This window comes from Natrix helvetica (genome assembly GCF_964273705.1).
Source record: "Natrix helvetica genome assembly, chromosome: 1".
Classification (NCBI taxonomy): Eukaryota; Metazoa; Chordata; class Lepidosauria; order Squamata; family Natricidae; genus Natrix; species Natrix helvetica.
Window position 1 is genome coordinate 231219487 of NC_138548.1, and position 12389 is coordinate 231231875.

The 12389-nt window shown below is 42.5% G+C and overlaps 1 protein-coding gene across 1 annotated transcript; it reads right to left on the bottom strand.

Annotated features, from left to right (window-relative positions):
* Positions 1-1606: 1606 nt before the first annotated feature.
* Positions 1607-10976, bottom strand: POLG2 (DNA polymerase gamma 2, accessory subunit). The gene is made up of 8 exons (XM_081934407.1): positions 10123-10976; positions 8049-8157; positions 7839-7944; positions 7089-7259; positions 6791-6931; positions 6232-6312; positions 2601-2701; positions 1607-1906 (listed from the first exon to the last, which is right to left on the bottom strand). The coding sequence occupies exons 1-8, from the start codon at positions 10805-10807 to the stop codon at positions 1741-1743; spliced, it is 1560 nt and encodes a 519-aa protein (XP_081790533.1). The 5' UTR covers positions 10808-10976; the 3' UTR covers positions 1607-1740.
* Positions 10977-12389: the final 1413 nt, after the last annotated feature.

Genomic DNA, 12389 nt, shown 5'->3' on the forward strand with positions numbered 1-12389 from the left:
ATAGCTAGGAGGCATGTAGTGCCCAGGCTCAGCGGCATGGGCAGGTTTTTAGAATTTTATGGAAGGCTAACAGGGTTGGGGATTGGTCTATGGATGACCAATTGCGTACATTTGGGCCAGTGAAACTAACAATCATTATAGTAACCTTAGGTAGCGCTGCCTCTACCTAAACGGGAGCATATAATTGCTTCCTAAAAAAGATAATGAAAAAGTCTACATCAGAGCAAGAGACCTCCTTGCTGTTTCAACTGCTAGCTTACATACAGTACAGTCAGGATATACATGCGATAAATGACTTGGGTGCGAAGCAATGTAATTAAAATGCAGAGCATGTACTAAAATAAAAATTATCTGCAGTTCTCTAGAATTGGATGGAAAACTTGCAACTCTTGGTAGTCATAGCTAGAATAGCCAATAGTGAGATAGTCAGTGAGTTGTAGTTCAAAATTGTCTCAAAAACTACTGGTTCCTCACCATTGCTCTAAAAACTATTATTGGTTGAAAGTGAGGTCTATTTCTGAAATGTTGCGAGGTCATTCTATTTACTCACAAGTGAGTGCCATTGATTTCAGTGAGACTTCAAAATATCACTTCAGTGCAGCTGAAAACACAAACCCTGCTAGGAGAGGTAGGCCTGAATCATCAGCATGTCCAAGTGAAAATTACACAGCTTTTACAGTGCAATGGACAGGCACCTATCAGTTTTCTGACTAGACAGGTATCAGCTTTATAGTTGACTTATCCAGGTATGATGACAGCAATTTGTCACAATCTTCTACCAGCAAGCATAGATCTAAGTCATTTTATTATCTAACTTTAAGAGTTATTTTTGGGAGTCTTTCCTCAGTATGATAACATTTTTAAAATTTATGTTTCTATTCTAGTGGATGACAATGAAGACAGTACCGTAACCTATGCAGAAGTCATCTGTAAATGAGAGTGATTCTTTTATACAACAAGGATGAATGTTTAAATTATTCTTTTTTTCCATATTATTTCTATCACTCTTTATCTGTACAACACAGGAGGCAATCCAACATCAGAATAAGTATCTGAACATTGATGCAGTCCCCAGAATCTCATTTTTCACCATGCTAAAAAATGTTGGTGGCAAACATGTTTTGAACCATTCTAGTTCATTTTCAAGATTACAGTAAGAGTTAAGAGGAAGATGAAAAATAACAAAAATGTGCAAGATAGATAAAATTCAGAACTATTTTTGGAATGGTTGACTCACGGAAGAATGCCATGATGGAAACTGAGGCGAGAATATCTAAATATCTACAATCAGACTTTTTTACACTGCTGCAAGCTTCCTTCCTAGGCTCTGACTGGTAGAAGGCCTTATTGTTGTTGAAAATGTATGGGCTTAAATGGTCCTCCTTGAGATGATAGTTTCCCTTAACATATCCATCCCAATTTCTATTTAAATCCAAATTACAGGCAAAAACAATATTGAACCTTTGAAATAACTTTTTTTTTAAAAAACCCAAGATCTTAAGCTTGGAAATGGAACATTAACATATTTCTGTTTATGTTAGACATAGTTCTGTAATATTATAAACTCACCATTGTATCTAGTTCTACACATGCAAGATTTTGGAAAAAAAGGCATATTCCAGCAAACAGAACAACATACCGGTATTAGAGAAGACATATTTGACTGAACATATTCTGACCTAAAGAAGTATCATCATTCAGAAAGAAAGGTTCAAAGTTGCCTTTATTTTTTTTTTTAAATCAAGCATTTTTAGCTGAAGACATATATTTGATTAAAAAGTCCATTAATCTAGATATATGCATCGTTTCTTTCAAAGTGGTATCTCTGCTTCGCAATTGTACCAATCCATTCTCTAGTGTGGCATCAGAGATCAGGATTGTGAAAAGCACACCCATTTCATCATACCTATCAACAGGAATAAGAACAAAGAGTCATGGTTCAAGTGAATACAGCAGCAGCAATACCAGGCACATATATTAGGAAAACGTATTTTAGGAATAAATTAGGGCAGAGGTCCCCAACCCCCAGACTGCAGTCCATTACTGGGCTGGAGCCTATTCAGAACCCGGCACATGAGCAGCAGGCCAGCATGCACACCAGGTTCAACTTGTACTCATGAGGCCTGGTTCTCCTCCTCCTCCCTGGGCTACAAAGCTGCAAAGGTTGGGGACCAGTGAATTAGATATGATCCATTTAAATCTTCTAAATTACTTTTAAATTGCTTTAACAAAGAATTGCTTTTCAAATGGAGCCCTGCGTTTTCAAATGACCTAAACTGTAGGTGGAGTTACATTTCACTCCAAACCATAAAATAGTTTGTATACATCTGGTTTAAGGGAGAACTTATCCAAGTGTGATTTATCCAATAAACCACAATTAAGCTACTTATTTATTTTGTCAACTCACTAAACTGTATGTTAAGGAATATGATTAAACTCAATTTACAAATAAATGCATTTGTTATTATTTTTTGTACCTTAAGATTAATTGGTTTGCTCAAAGTTGTTTTGACGTTAACAGCTTGTTCAATGATGTAAATTTTTCAACATTTAGCTCTCAACATTAATTTCTGAATTATGCCCTTTTTTTTCCTCCTTACTTTGTATAGAGCTGCTCCAAAGAAGATTGCATGGTTTCAAGATAGCCAGGCCAAACAGAAATCTCATTTTGTAACAATTCTTTGAACAACTCTTGGCACACCTTTGAAAAAACAACACTTTCTTGAATCATTGAATAAAAAGACAAAACTGTAAAGATAAAAAGTTTATATCTGGCACTGAGATTTAAAGACATGATACATATGTCTGGGGTCCTTGGTGCTGAACTTGTTTCATTGTCCTAATGAAACGTCTGCAAGAAAAGAAGCAAGCACTAAGGGCCCCTCATTTCAATCCTGAGCTACAAATATTATCTGTTATAAATACATGATACTTTCTGGGTGAAAGAGAAAAGAAAAAAATATCCTTGTGCTAAGATTGATCCATTTCTTCCAATACATTTTATTTTTAATTTTGTACATTTTTTTTTTGCAAAATCCAGAATCTAAACTATTTTTTGTAATTACTTAAGATTTATTACCACTGCTAGGAATAAGAGCTCGGTGCTCTCAGGTCCCATCCATGACAAGAGGGTCCTATTTTATTAGACTTTGTCTTACAATTCAGGCGTTCTGATAGAATATCTGGATAGTATGATACACTTCTAACATTGAATATAGGTTTTATGGAAACTAATAACTGAACAGAATTATAGAGAGCAATTGTCTATTCAAGTCCTGGCAGCCAAGAAGCCAAAAAGACTGCAAAGATGTTAAGAGGGGTAAAAAGTTTTCCAGAAGCAATCAGAAAATTTTAGAAAATGGATCAAAATCTTACACTGCCTGTTAAAATCAGAATCACAAAATTGGAAATGACCTCATAGATTATGTGGCCCATCACCCTGCTCAATGCTCATGACAACAGATCCATGGAAATATTCAGCTGTTCTGATTGGGACTGAACTAAGCAATCTAGCCATTTTCTTAGATTTAGTTTTTAATAATAAAAATGATATTCAATTTATTTTAGTGACTTGTTTTCCATTTTAGATGCCCCCAAATTAAAACCTATGTCAGTGATGGCGAACCTATGGCACACGTGCCACAGGTGGCACACGGAGCCATTTGTCAGGGCACGCGAGGCTCTGACCTGTCAGCTGGCCAGTGCGCATGCACGCGCTGGCCAGCTAAGTTCACCCTTTTTAAAAGCCATTTTTCACCCTCCTCAGGCTCCAGAGGCTTTATAGGAGCCTGGGGAGGGTGAAAACAGCCTCTCCCCACCCTGGAGGGCCCCCGGAGGCTTCATGAGCTTCCCTGAAGCCTCCGGAGTGCAAAATCCGGCCCTACGGGCAAACCGGAAGTTCGGGAATGGACTTCCTGTTTGCTCGGAGAGTTGTTTTGGCTGCTCTGGAGGCTTCAAGGAAGCCTCTTGAAGGTCCCTGAAGCCTTCGGAGCGCTTAAAACGACCCTCCGAGCAAACTGGAAGTCACTTCCGGTTTGTTCAGAGCAGGGGTGGCGAACAAGTTCGACAAAAAGAGCCAAAATTTTAAACTGTGAGAGTCAGAGAGCCACACCACGCAGTGACCTGCCAAAACAGACCCGGAAGCAATGTTCCCTCTAATTTTTTTTCGATGTGAGCAGAAAAGTATAGTGTTTGAGCGGCACATTTTCATGCCTGAGCACCCGAATTTTTTTCACAGATGTCACCTAAGACAACAACGAAATCAGTATTATTTGAAACTCAAAGTTATGTTTCTTCAAGGTACCCGCTTAATTCAAAGTGTTATATAATATCAGTATCACTTAACAATGCTCCTGCTTAGCAACCAAAATGTTGGCTCAGAAACTCTGGCATTTGAAGCACGCAACTCTTAAAGCTGTCAAGTTACAAGACCCTTGCACCCCTAACCCTTTAGGGAAAAAAAACCCCAGGGGTCTTCAAACCTGACAGCTTTAACACTTGTGGACTTCAACTCCCAGAAATCCTCCTCCAGTCATGTTGCAGCAACGTCATCTGCGTGGATCTGCTCCATCTTTGCTTTCTTCATTGTGGGCAGGGCTTCTGCTGAAGATGCCGACGAGTACGAGTTGCCACCAGAATAACTGCTGCTACCTCCTCCTCCTCCTCCTCCAACAGAATCACCAGATTTGCTCCTGAGCTCAGCGCTGGGTTACCTCTGCCCCCTCCCCCTCCTCCGTGCTTTTGAGGAGCCATGAGGCTTTTTTTCCCCTGCTCCCCCCCCCGCCTTCCTACTGGCTCCTGCAGCCTCATGGCTCCTCAAAAGCACGGCGGAGGAGGAGGAGGGGGCAGGGGTAACCCAGCGCTGACTGAGCTCAGCTGCTCCGAGCGGAGGGGAGGCGCCGCTGCCACGCGCGGAGATGCCAGCTGGAGCTTTGGCGGCTTCATCTCAGCCGCAGCGCCAGGCGGCAAATCCGGCAGTGCTGCCTGTTAGAGGAGGAGGAGGAGGAGGTGGCAGCAGTTCTTCCGGTGGCGGTGGGGGCTTTGGGGCTTCACAACTAGCCTCAGTCGCCCCGTGCTCCTCAAAGCAAGTCTGGGGAAGTCCTTTGCAGGCGTCCCGTTCTAGCTGCCTGCAAAGGACCTCTGCAGCTTCCGAAAGGGAGCGCGCGATCCGAGCCACAGTATACTAAATAATGATAAGAGGCAAAGAGCCTCATTTATTTTGGCCAGGAGCCGCATGCGGCTCGCGAGCCGCGTGTTCGCCACCCCTGGTTCAGAGGGTTGTTTTCAGCGCTCTGAAGGCTTCAGGGAAGCCTCCTGAAGGTCCCTGAAGCCTCCGGAGGGCTTCTGGGGGGGGGCGGGGGAGGCTGTTTTCACCCTCCCCATGCTCCTATAAAGCCTCTGGAGCCTGGGGAGGGCGAAAAAAGCATGCAAAAATTGGGGGGGGTCGCGCCTGTAGTGCGCACATGCGCACTGGGGGGTTGCACATTGCATTATGGGTGAGGCATGCCTGCACACGATCCCCCTGCACTCCCCCCAGTTATGGCATGCAAGCTAAAAAAGGTTTGCTATCGCTGACCTATGTGATCAAATGCAGCATGACAATTGGTACAGAAGATTGACAGACCAATCTTTATAACCCTGGTGAACTCTTGAGTGAGATTAAAAAGCCTTCTAAAAGCTATGCATGGCCATTTTGGTGAAGGGGCGGAGTTTCAGGAGGCAAAAAATGCTGTATTCAGTGTATAAGACGCACCCAGTTTTCAGCCTCTTTTTTTGAGGGAAAAAGGTGTGTGTTATACTCCGAAAAATACGGTAATTGTGACCTGTGACTCAGTACTAAGGAACATGCTCATAGCAAAAGCTTTTCTAGTGCAGACCTAACTTCCATAGATATCAGCTTCAGTGCCAGGCAGGTTAACAGGTTAGTGGATCAGAAATATTTCTCCTCTGCACAGCAGAATCCTTGATCCAACAATAGGTATAGAAAAGCCATATATATACTTGAAGTTGTTTTCTTTAATGTATGTAGAATTAAATCTACCCTATTGTTACATTATATTTTCCTGGAAACACCCCACGTAGATTCTGGCTATTTTTTTTTTCTTGGAGAAGGGCTTTTATCTTTTATTAGCCAAAAGAATTAAATGGAAAGTGCTTTTTTTAAAAAACCAGCTGATTTTGTTAAAATAGAGACATAAAAACTATTTTAAAAATCTTGCTGTGATAGCTCACCTGCCTCAACTCTACTGCTGGCCCCCTTCCCATATCCAAAGCAACTTTGATAGGCGCCAAACATGGATGAAGCTTAAGGACCTGAAATAAAACATTTTTGAAAATAATGTAAAAATAACAATTGCAAATATTTACAAAGCAGGATGGCTCTTAAAGATAGCTTCTTTTTTCTCAGAATGCCCCTGCTCGGAAAAATGAAGGTGACACTTGCTTAGTCCCTCTGCAACTTCCAAGGTGTTTTTTTTTCTATGCCTTCAACCTTTAGAATTATTGGGGGGGGGGGAGAGGAAGAGAAACACACATACAGTAGATGGGGAAGGTGGGAAAGGGTCAAAGATCACCTTTTTCTTATGGAAAGTTTCTATATCCAGTCCACTGAAAGCAACGCAAACTATGTTTATAGTTTTCAAATTTACAGCTATGGAATATTTAATTCTCCAAATCAAAATACTCAAGCAGAAGACAGTATTAAACACATCTGAATACAACTGCAAAGGAAGAATCTTACACTCAGCTTCCATTTGCATTGATTTTAATTCAATTGAGGAATATGAATCACCTGTCTCTGCAGAGCTTTCTTTTTGGTCAAACTATTTTCCGATACTTGCATGCTATCATAGAGGTACGCTAATACTCCACTGTCCAAATTGCCGTTCACAGAGAGTACATGAGGAACAACATTCTTTCGCCCATCTCGACCCTGAAGAAGAAACATCAAAATGTGCATTCAGTGAATGTGCCCACATTTCAGCATGATCACCTATATCGCTCGTATTATTATGCCAAATGAATGCCAAGGAGGGAAAAGGTGATGGTGCTAGCATAACAACAGCACTAAAGAGTTTAATAACACTTACATACAATCTTGATACGTTTCCTGGATACATTTGTAATAGTTCATTGTCTCCCAGCATCTGCAGAGTTTCTATTGTTTCCTTCCCCCAGGGAAAATTATAATACAGATTGTTTCCTCTTCTTCCTTCTTCATTGTGAGTGGCACTGCTGAAGTTAGATGGGCTTATGGCAAACTATTAAAAAGAAATATAAAAATGTAGGGATTTACAAACTAAGTATATCCCAGATACACCCAAATTAAGACTATGGATATTTCAACATAACTGAAAAGTGTATGCTCTTCACTTTGGAAAGCAAGTAAATATTCAATTAGAAAAATCTGGCTGGGAAACAACGTATACCTCAGAGCCATACTATACAGACACTTACTGTAATTTTGCTGAATTGGGAAAAAATTATCCCAATTCTAACAAGTTGTAAAAACTTATCTTAACATCCTGCAAAGTAATTGTAAAAAAGTTTTTTAAAGTTTTTTTTTTTAATCATTTGAAATTTTTCTGTTTAAATTCCAAATTAATTTTGGTCTGTTATCTATAGAAATTGAATTTTTTGGTTTGTAGTTGCTTATTTTCTGAACTGCTCATATGAAAAGTAATTTAGTTACCATTAGATTAACATTGAAAGCAGTGAGCGGCATGAATTAAATGTAAGAATATCAATTCTGCTTTCAACTTCACAACAGCTTTTTCATAGGAACCATTCAATATTTTGATCATTTTAACAGCTAATATAGGTAAGATCTCTCTAAATACCTTTCTCCACCACTGGAGTCGCTGACGTAACCAATAGCCAAGCCACTGTCCAGCTGTTCTGGCAGAACTGTACCAAACAAGGGACGCCACTGTCCTTTCACCTGTTCTTTAAAGAATACCAAGAAGAGGTCAACAAATAAGCAAGTTGTTTTTCTTCCAGAAAAGGGCACATATCTACTAAAAAGAATTTAGGAATCTGGATTACTGTACCTCATAGGATTTTTGTCATTTGGATGAAAACATACTCCTATTTGCGCAATTCCAAAAGGCAGTCTCTGGTTTACCAACTCCAGACAATCAATATAATGCTCTAAAGCACCTATCAACATAAATGAATAAATATTAACAATTGATGCATTACAATATTGCAGGATAATTTCATTTATTCAGAACAGAAATAGTATGTGGATGATCATATCACGCAAATATGCTATGCACTGATGTAAAATGTGTCATACAATTTCATGATTCTAATGCTTGAATACCATATAATGACCTAATTTCAGACATAACAACATTTAACAAATCTGCATTTAACAAATCTGGATTTTCAATTAATAATTACAGTACCATCTCTGTACTGTTAAATGAAAGTTTAAACCAAGTTTAAACCAACCAATAGCCACATAATCATAAAAACACAGGAGCCCTGAATTAGGCAACAACTAATTAACCACAAACACACCAAAATAGCAAAACACTTATAATTACATTATAATGCAAGTTCCTGCTTTTCATGTGGAAAAGTAGCAGCACTTTTATGCATTTTTATGACCTACCATCTACCCTTTGTGGCAGTGCAGACAAGTAATGCCAACCACTAACACAACCTTTATTATATAGTTACAGAATCTTGCAAATGTGAAAATATATCTCTTGTCACTCCTTTTTACTCTCCCAAAAACTAGGGGGGGGGTCACTTTTGAGATACTTTCTCCATCCCCACCCCTCTTTAGATTCAGATTTCATTTATTAGGCCTGCTTAGGCTGCAGCTCTTCCTCCTGTCTCCCAGGAGGCATCCCCACTTGCCATTATACTTATTTTACCTTATAGACCATTGATGACGAACCTATGGCACGCGTACCACAGGTGGCACACGGAGCCATTTGTCAGGGCACGCGAAATCACTTCCGGTTTGCTCAGAGGGTCGTTTTAAGCGTTCCGAAGGCTTCAGGGAAGCCTCCGGACGATCCCTGAAGCCTCCGGAGGGCCTCCGGGGGAGGCTCTTTTCGCCCTCCCCAGGCTCCTATAAAGCCTCTGGAGCCTGGGGAGGGCGAAAAAAGCATGTAAAAATGGGGGGTTGCGCCTTTTGTGCGAGCATGCGCACTGGGGGGGTCACGCATTACATTATGGGTGCGGCATGCCCGCACACGACCCCCCTGCGCTCCCCCCAGTTGTGGCACGCGAGCCAAAAAAGGTTCGCCATCGCTGTTATAGACCAATGGTTCCCAACCTTTTTTTTGGTCCTGCCCCACCTAAGCATCTCTAAAATCCTGATTCCCCCCTCCCCCCCTATAATTTTTACTATTCAAAAAGTGACACCTACTCACCCGGAGAAAGCCTAAAAGACCATTCATTTGGTTTAAACAAGGTTCCAATTGCCCCCATTAAAAATCAAATTGCCTTCCTGTGGGGTGTGGGCCCCACATTGGGAACCACTGTTATAGACACTGCTGCCCAAAACCCACGTATTCCAACATTTTTTGACACATGACTGATCAACAGAGTGCAGCCTGTTTACAGATTCAGGGATGCAAGAACTTCACTTTTGTAGGTTTCCTTATTTGTGCTATATTGGGATTGTTATGTGTGTTGGGCCTGGTCTCTGGGTGTTATGTGAATTTTGTTGTGTGTGTAAAGTTTGTATATACGTACAATGACAATAAAGTAAAGTATATAGAACTGCTGTCACTGATTGCCTGATCCCAACATATTATTGGTGATGTACTGCAGATCACGTCCAGATCTCAATTCCGATTTCCCCTTTGAACTCCAGCGTTTCAGGCCTTCTTCCCATGATTGAGCCGTGGTGATACAATGGTTAGAATGCAGTAGTGCAGGCTACATCTGTTGACTGCCGGCTGCAGTTCAGATTTGATTCTCACCGGCTCAAGGTTGACTCAGCCTTCCATCCTTCCGAGGGGGGTAAAGTGAGGACTCAGATTGTTGGGGCCAATAGGCTGACTCTGTAAACCACTTAGGGCTGCAAAGCACTGTAAAGCAGTGTATAAGTCTAAGTGCTATTGCTATCAGAAGTAATAACCTACAGAAGCCACATCCTACCGTGAAGGAGGTTGTCCCGGAGCATCCCAGACCGGGATAGCATTTTCTGCAAGGCGGCGAGCTGCTGCTCTCCGTCCGATCCGGCCTCCTGCAACAAGGTATCCTCGACGGTGCGCGGATGCACCAGGCGCAGAGACTCCCCCAGGGGTCCTTGGTCAGCAGCGGGCTCGAGTCGAGCCGGGCCCTCCACGCCCAGCACTTGCTCCCGAAAGACCACCACAGCCTCCCACCACTGGGAGACCAGGTTCTTCTTCAGCGCCACCCCGAGAGGCCCGAAGGCCGGGTGGTCCCCTCGCAGGTAAGAAGCCCAGGTCTGCCTGTCCTTTTCTCCGTCTCCTCGGAGGAAACGCCGCCTCTGACAGGCGGCCAGGGCTACTTCGCCGCACTCCTCGCCCGCATGGTCGCTGCTGCTGCTGGACGTTAAACAGGAGCGCGACTGGACCACCGAGAAAACAGCGGAGCCCCGGAAAAGCCGCCACGGCGCTGCACGGCTCCCCGCGAGCAGCTTCGGGCTGTCGAGCTGCTCCCACGGGGCTTCAGGCTGCCTCTCTCCCCGCCTCTTTCGGGAGCGTTTATGGAGAAAACTGAGGCGCCAACCAGTGCGGCGCCCGCCGCTGCGAGCTATGGAAAGGCCGTGATTTGCAAGGCATCCGCAGCCCCACCTGGAGCACCGCCCGAGCCACATGTTGAAAACGTCCTTAGTGGGTGATTGGAATGCGCATGCGCCGCTTGACCGGGCACTCGCGGAGGGAGGGAGTGGTCGCCGGTGCGTCACCGCTACTCCTCACGCGTCGGGCAACAGTGACGACACCGCAGAGGCTTTCGGGCGATACTGAACTACAACTCCCGGCATCCTTCGCTTGCTAGCCATGCCGCTTGGGGGCTGCTGGAGATTTGTCTACCTTCGGCTTTCGGCCGGGCTCTAATCTTCCGTTTTTGGAGGTGGGGTGAAAGCCGTCAACGCAAATTAGTGAGAGATTTGAGTGATATTCGCCATGCCCTCATCATCCAGTTAATTCAAGACGCTTAAAGGAAGCTAACAGATGCTGATCTGTTTTGAGTCAGAAGCCTTGTGGCGGAAGGCTACAACGAATAGTACGGTATTTCATAAGGCGATTTTATGTTGGAGGCTTTCAAACCAATCCTAATCTACCATTAGAACCTGCATTATTTTCAGCAGTACAACCTCAATCGAGCCCCAAATTTTCCCTAAGGCGGTTAAGTGAAATGTGTCCCATTGTACAATATTTTTTGCCAGTTAAGTGAATCATGCGGTCATTAAACGAATCTGGTTTCCCCCATTGATTTGTCAGCTGGGAAGGTTACAAATGGTGATCACATGGCCGGAGGGAGGGGCTGAGCAACCATCATAAATACACACCAGTTGCCAAAATTTTAAATTATGTGATGTTTAAGAAGTTGGAATGATCGTGTGAAGACCAGCTATAAGTCTCTCTTTTCAGTGCCACTGCAACGTTGAATGGCCATTAAACAAATGGTTTTAAGGCTAAAACTATTCAATTCTCTGAATTCTTAGCAGGCATGCCTTTGGGGGAGTAAGAATCCAAAGAAGACAACAGGTTAGGGAAGGCTGACCTAAACTGTTCTAATGTTACCATTGCTTCACAACCACCACTAATTATACTTTTATGAGAGCCCTGCAGGGACTGGAAGCCTTTCTCTACTTAATCTAACATGCCCTATATAGGATTATATATGAAAGATGGAAGTGCAGTGCAGCATCCTTACTCTTATCCCTCACTTAACCCCAATCCCCAATTTTAACCTTGGATTATATTGTAAGGGTATGCACATCTCTGCCAACTATTGCTTCCAATTTGTAACTGAACAGAACAGCCAATAAGAACAGAATGCACAGGAAATACAGCACCCAAGAAAGTGTATTTATAGTAAATTTGGCCATGTTTTTGACTCCAACATTGAAATAAAAAACTGTAATTGAGTGGGGGCTTGTCACAAATGCCATTTCTTTTCATGGATTCCTGTATAAAAATGTCACATCTTCAATTGCTCCATTAATCCTTAATATGGTTTAGAATGATTTATTACAATTTGCAGTATTTGAAATCACCAATTAAAACCACAGCCTAGATATACTGTGGAGCACGTTCTACTGCTGCTCAACTATTAGATTTAAACACTTCAGCCAGAAATTGGAATCTGCAGAAGACTTGATTAATACATTTCTCCTGTCTGTTTGCATTGTTTCCATTTTGTGTTGCTTTAATGTTAGCATTAATCCAAAG

Bases quoted from the DNA above. Each gene is read 5' to 3' on its own strand.
- POLG2 (XM_081934407.1), bottom strand. From the start codon at position 10,807: ATGTGGCTCGGGCGGTGCTCCAGGTGGGGCTGCGGATGCCTTGCAAAT. The intron at 8,158-10,122 runs GTAGGATGTGGC...TTATGTTGATAG, and splicing joins CCGGGACAACCTCCTTCACG to GTGCTTTAGAGCATTATATT. The intron at 7,260-7,838 runs GTATTTAGAGAG...TCTTTTTAATAG, and splicing joins GACTCCAGTGGTGGAGAAAG to TTTGCCATAAGCCCATCTAA.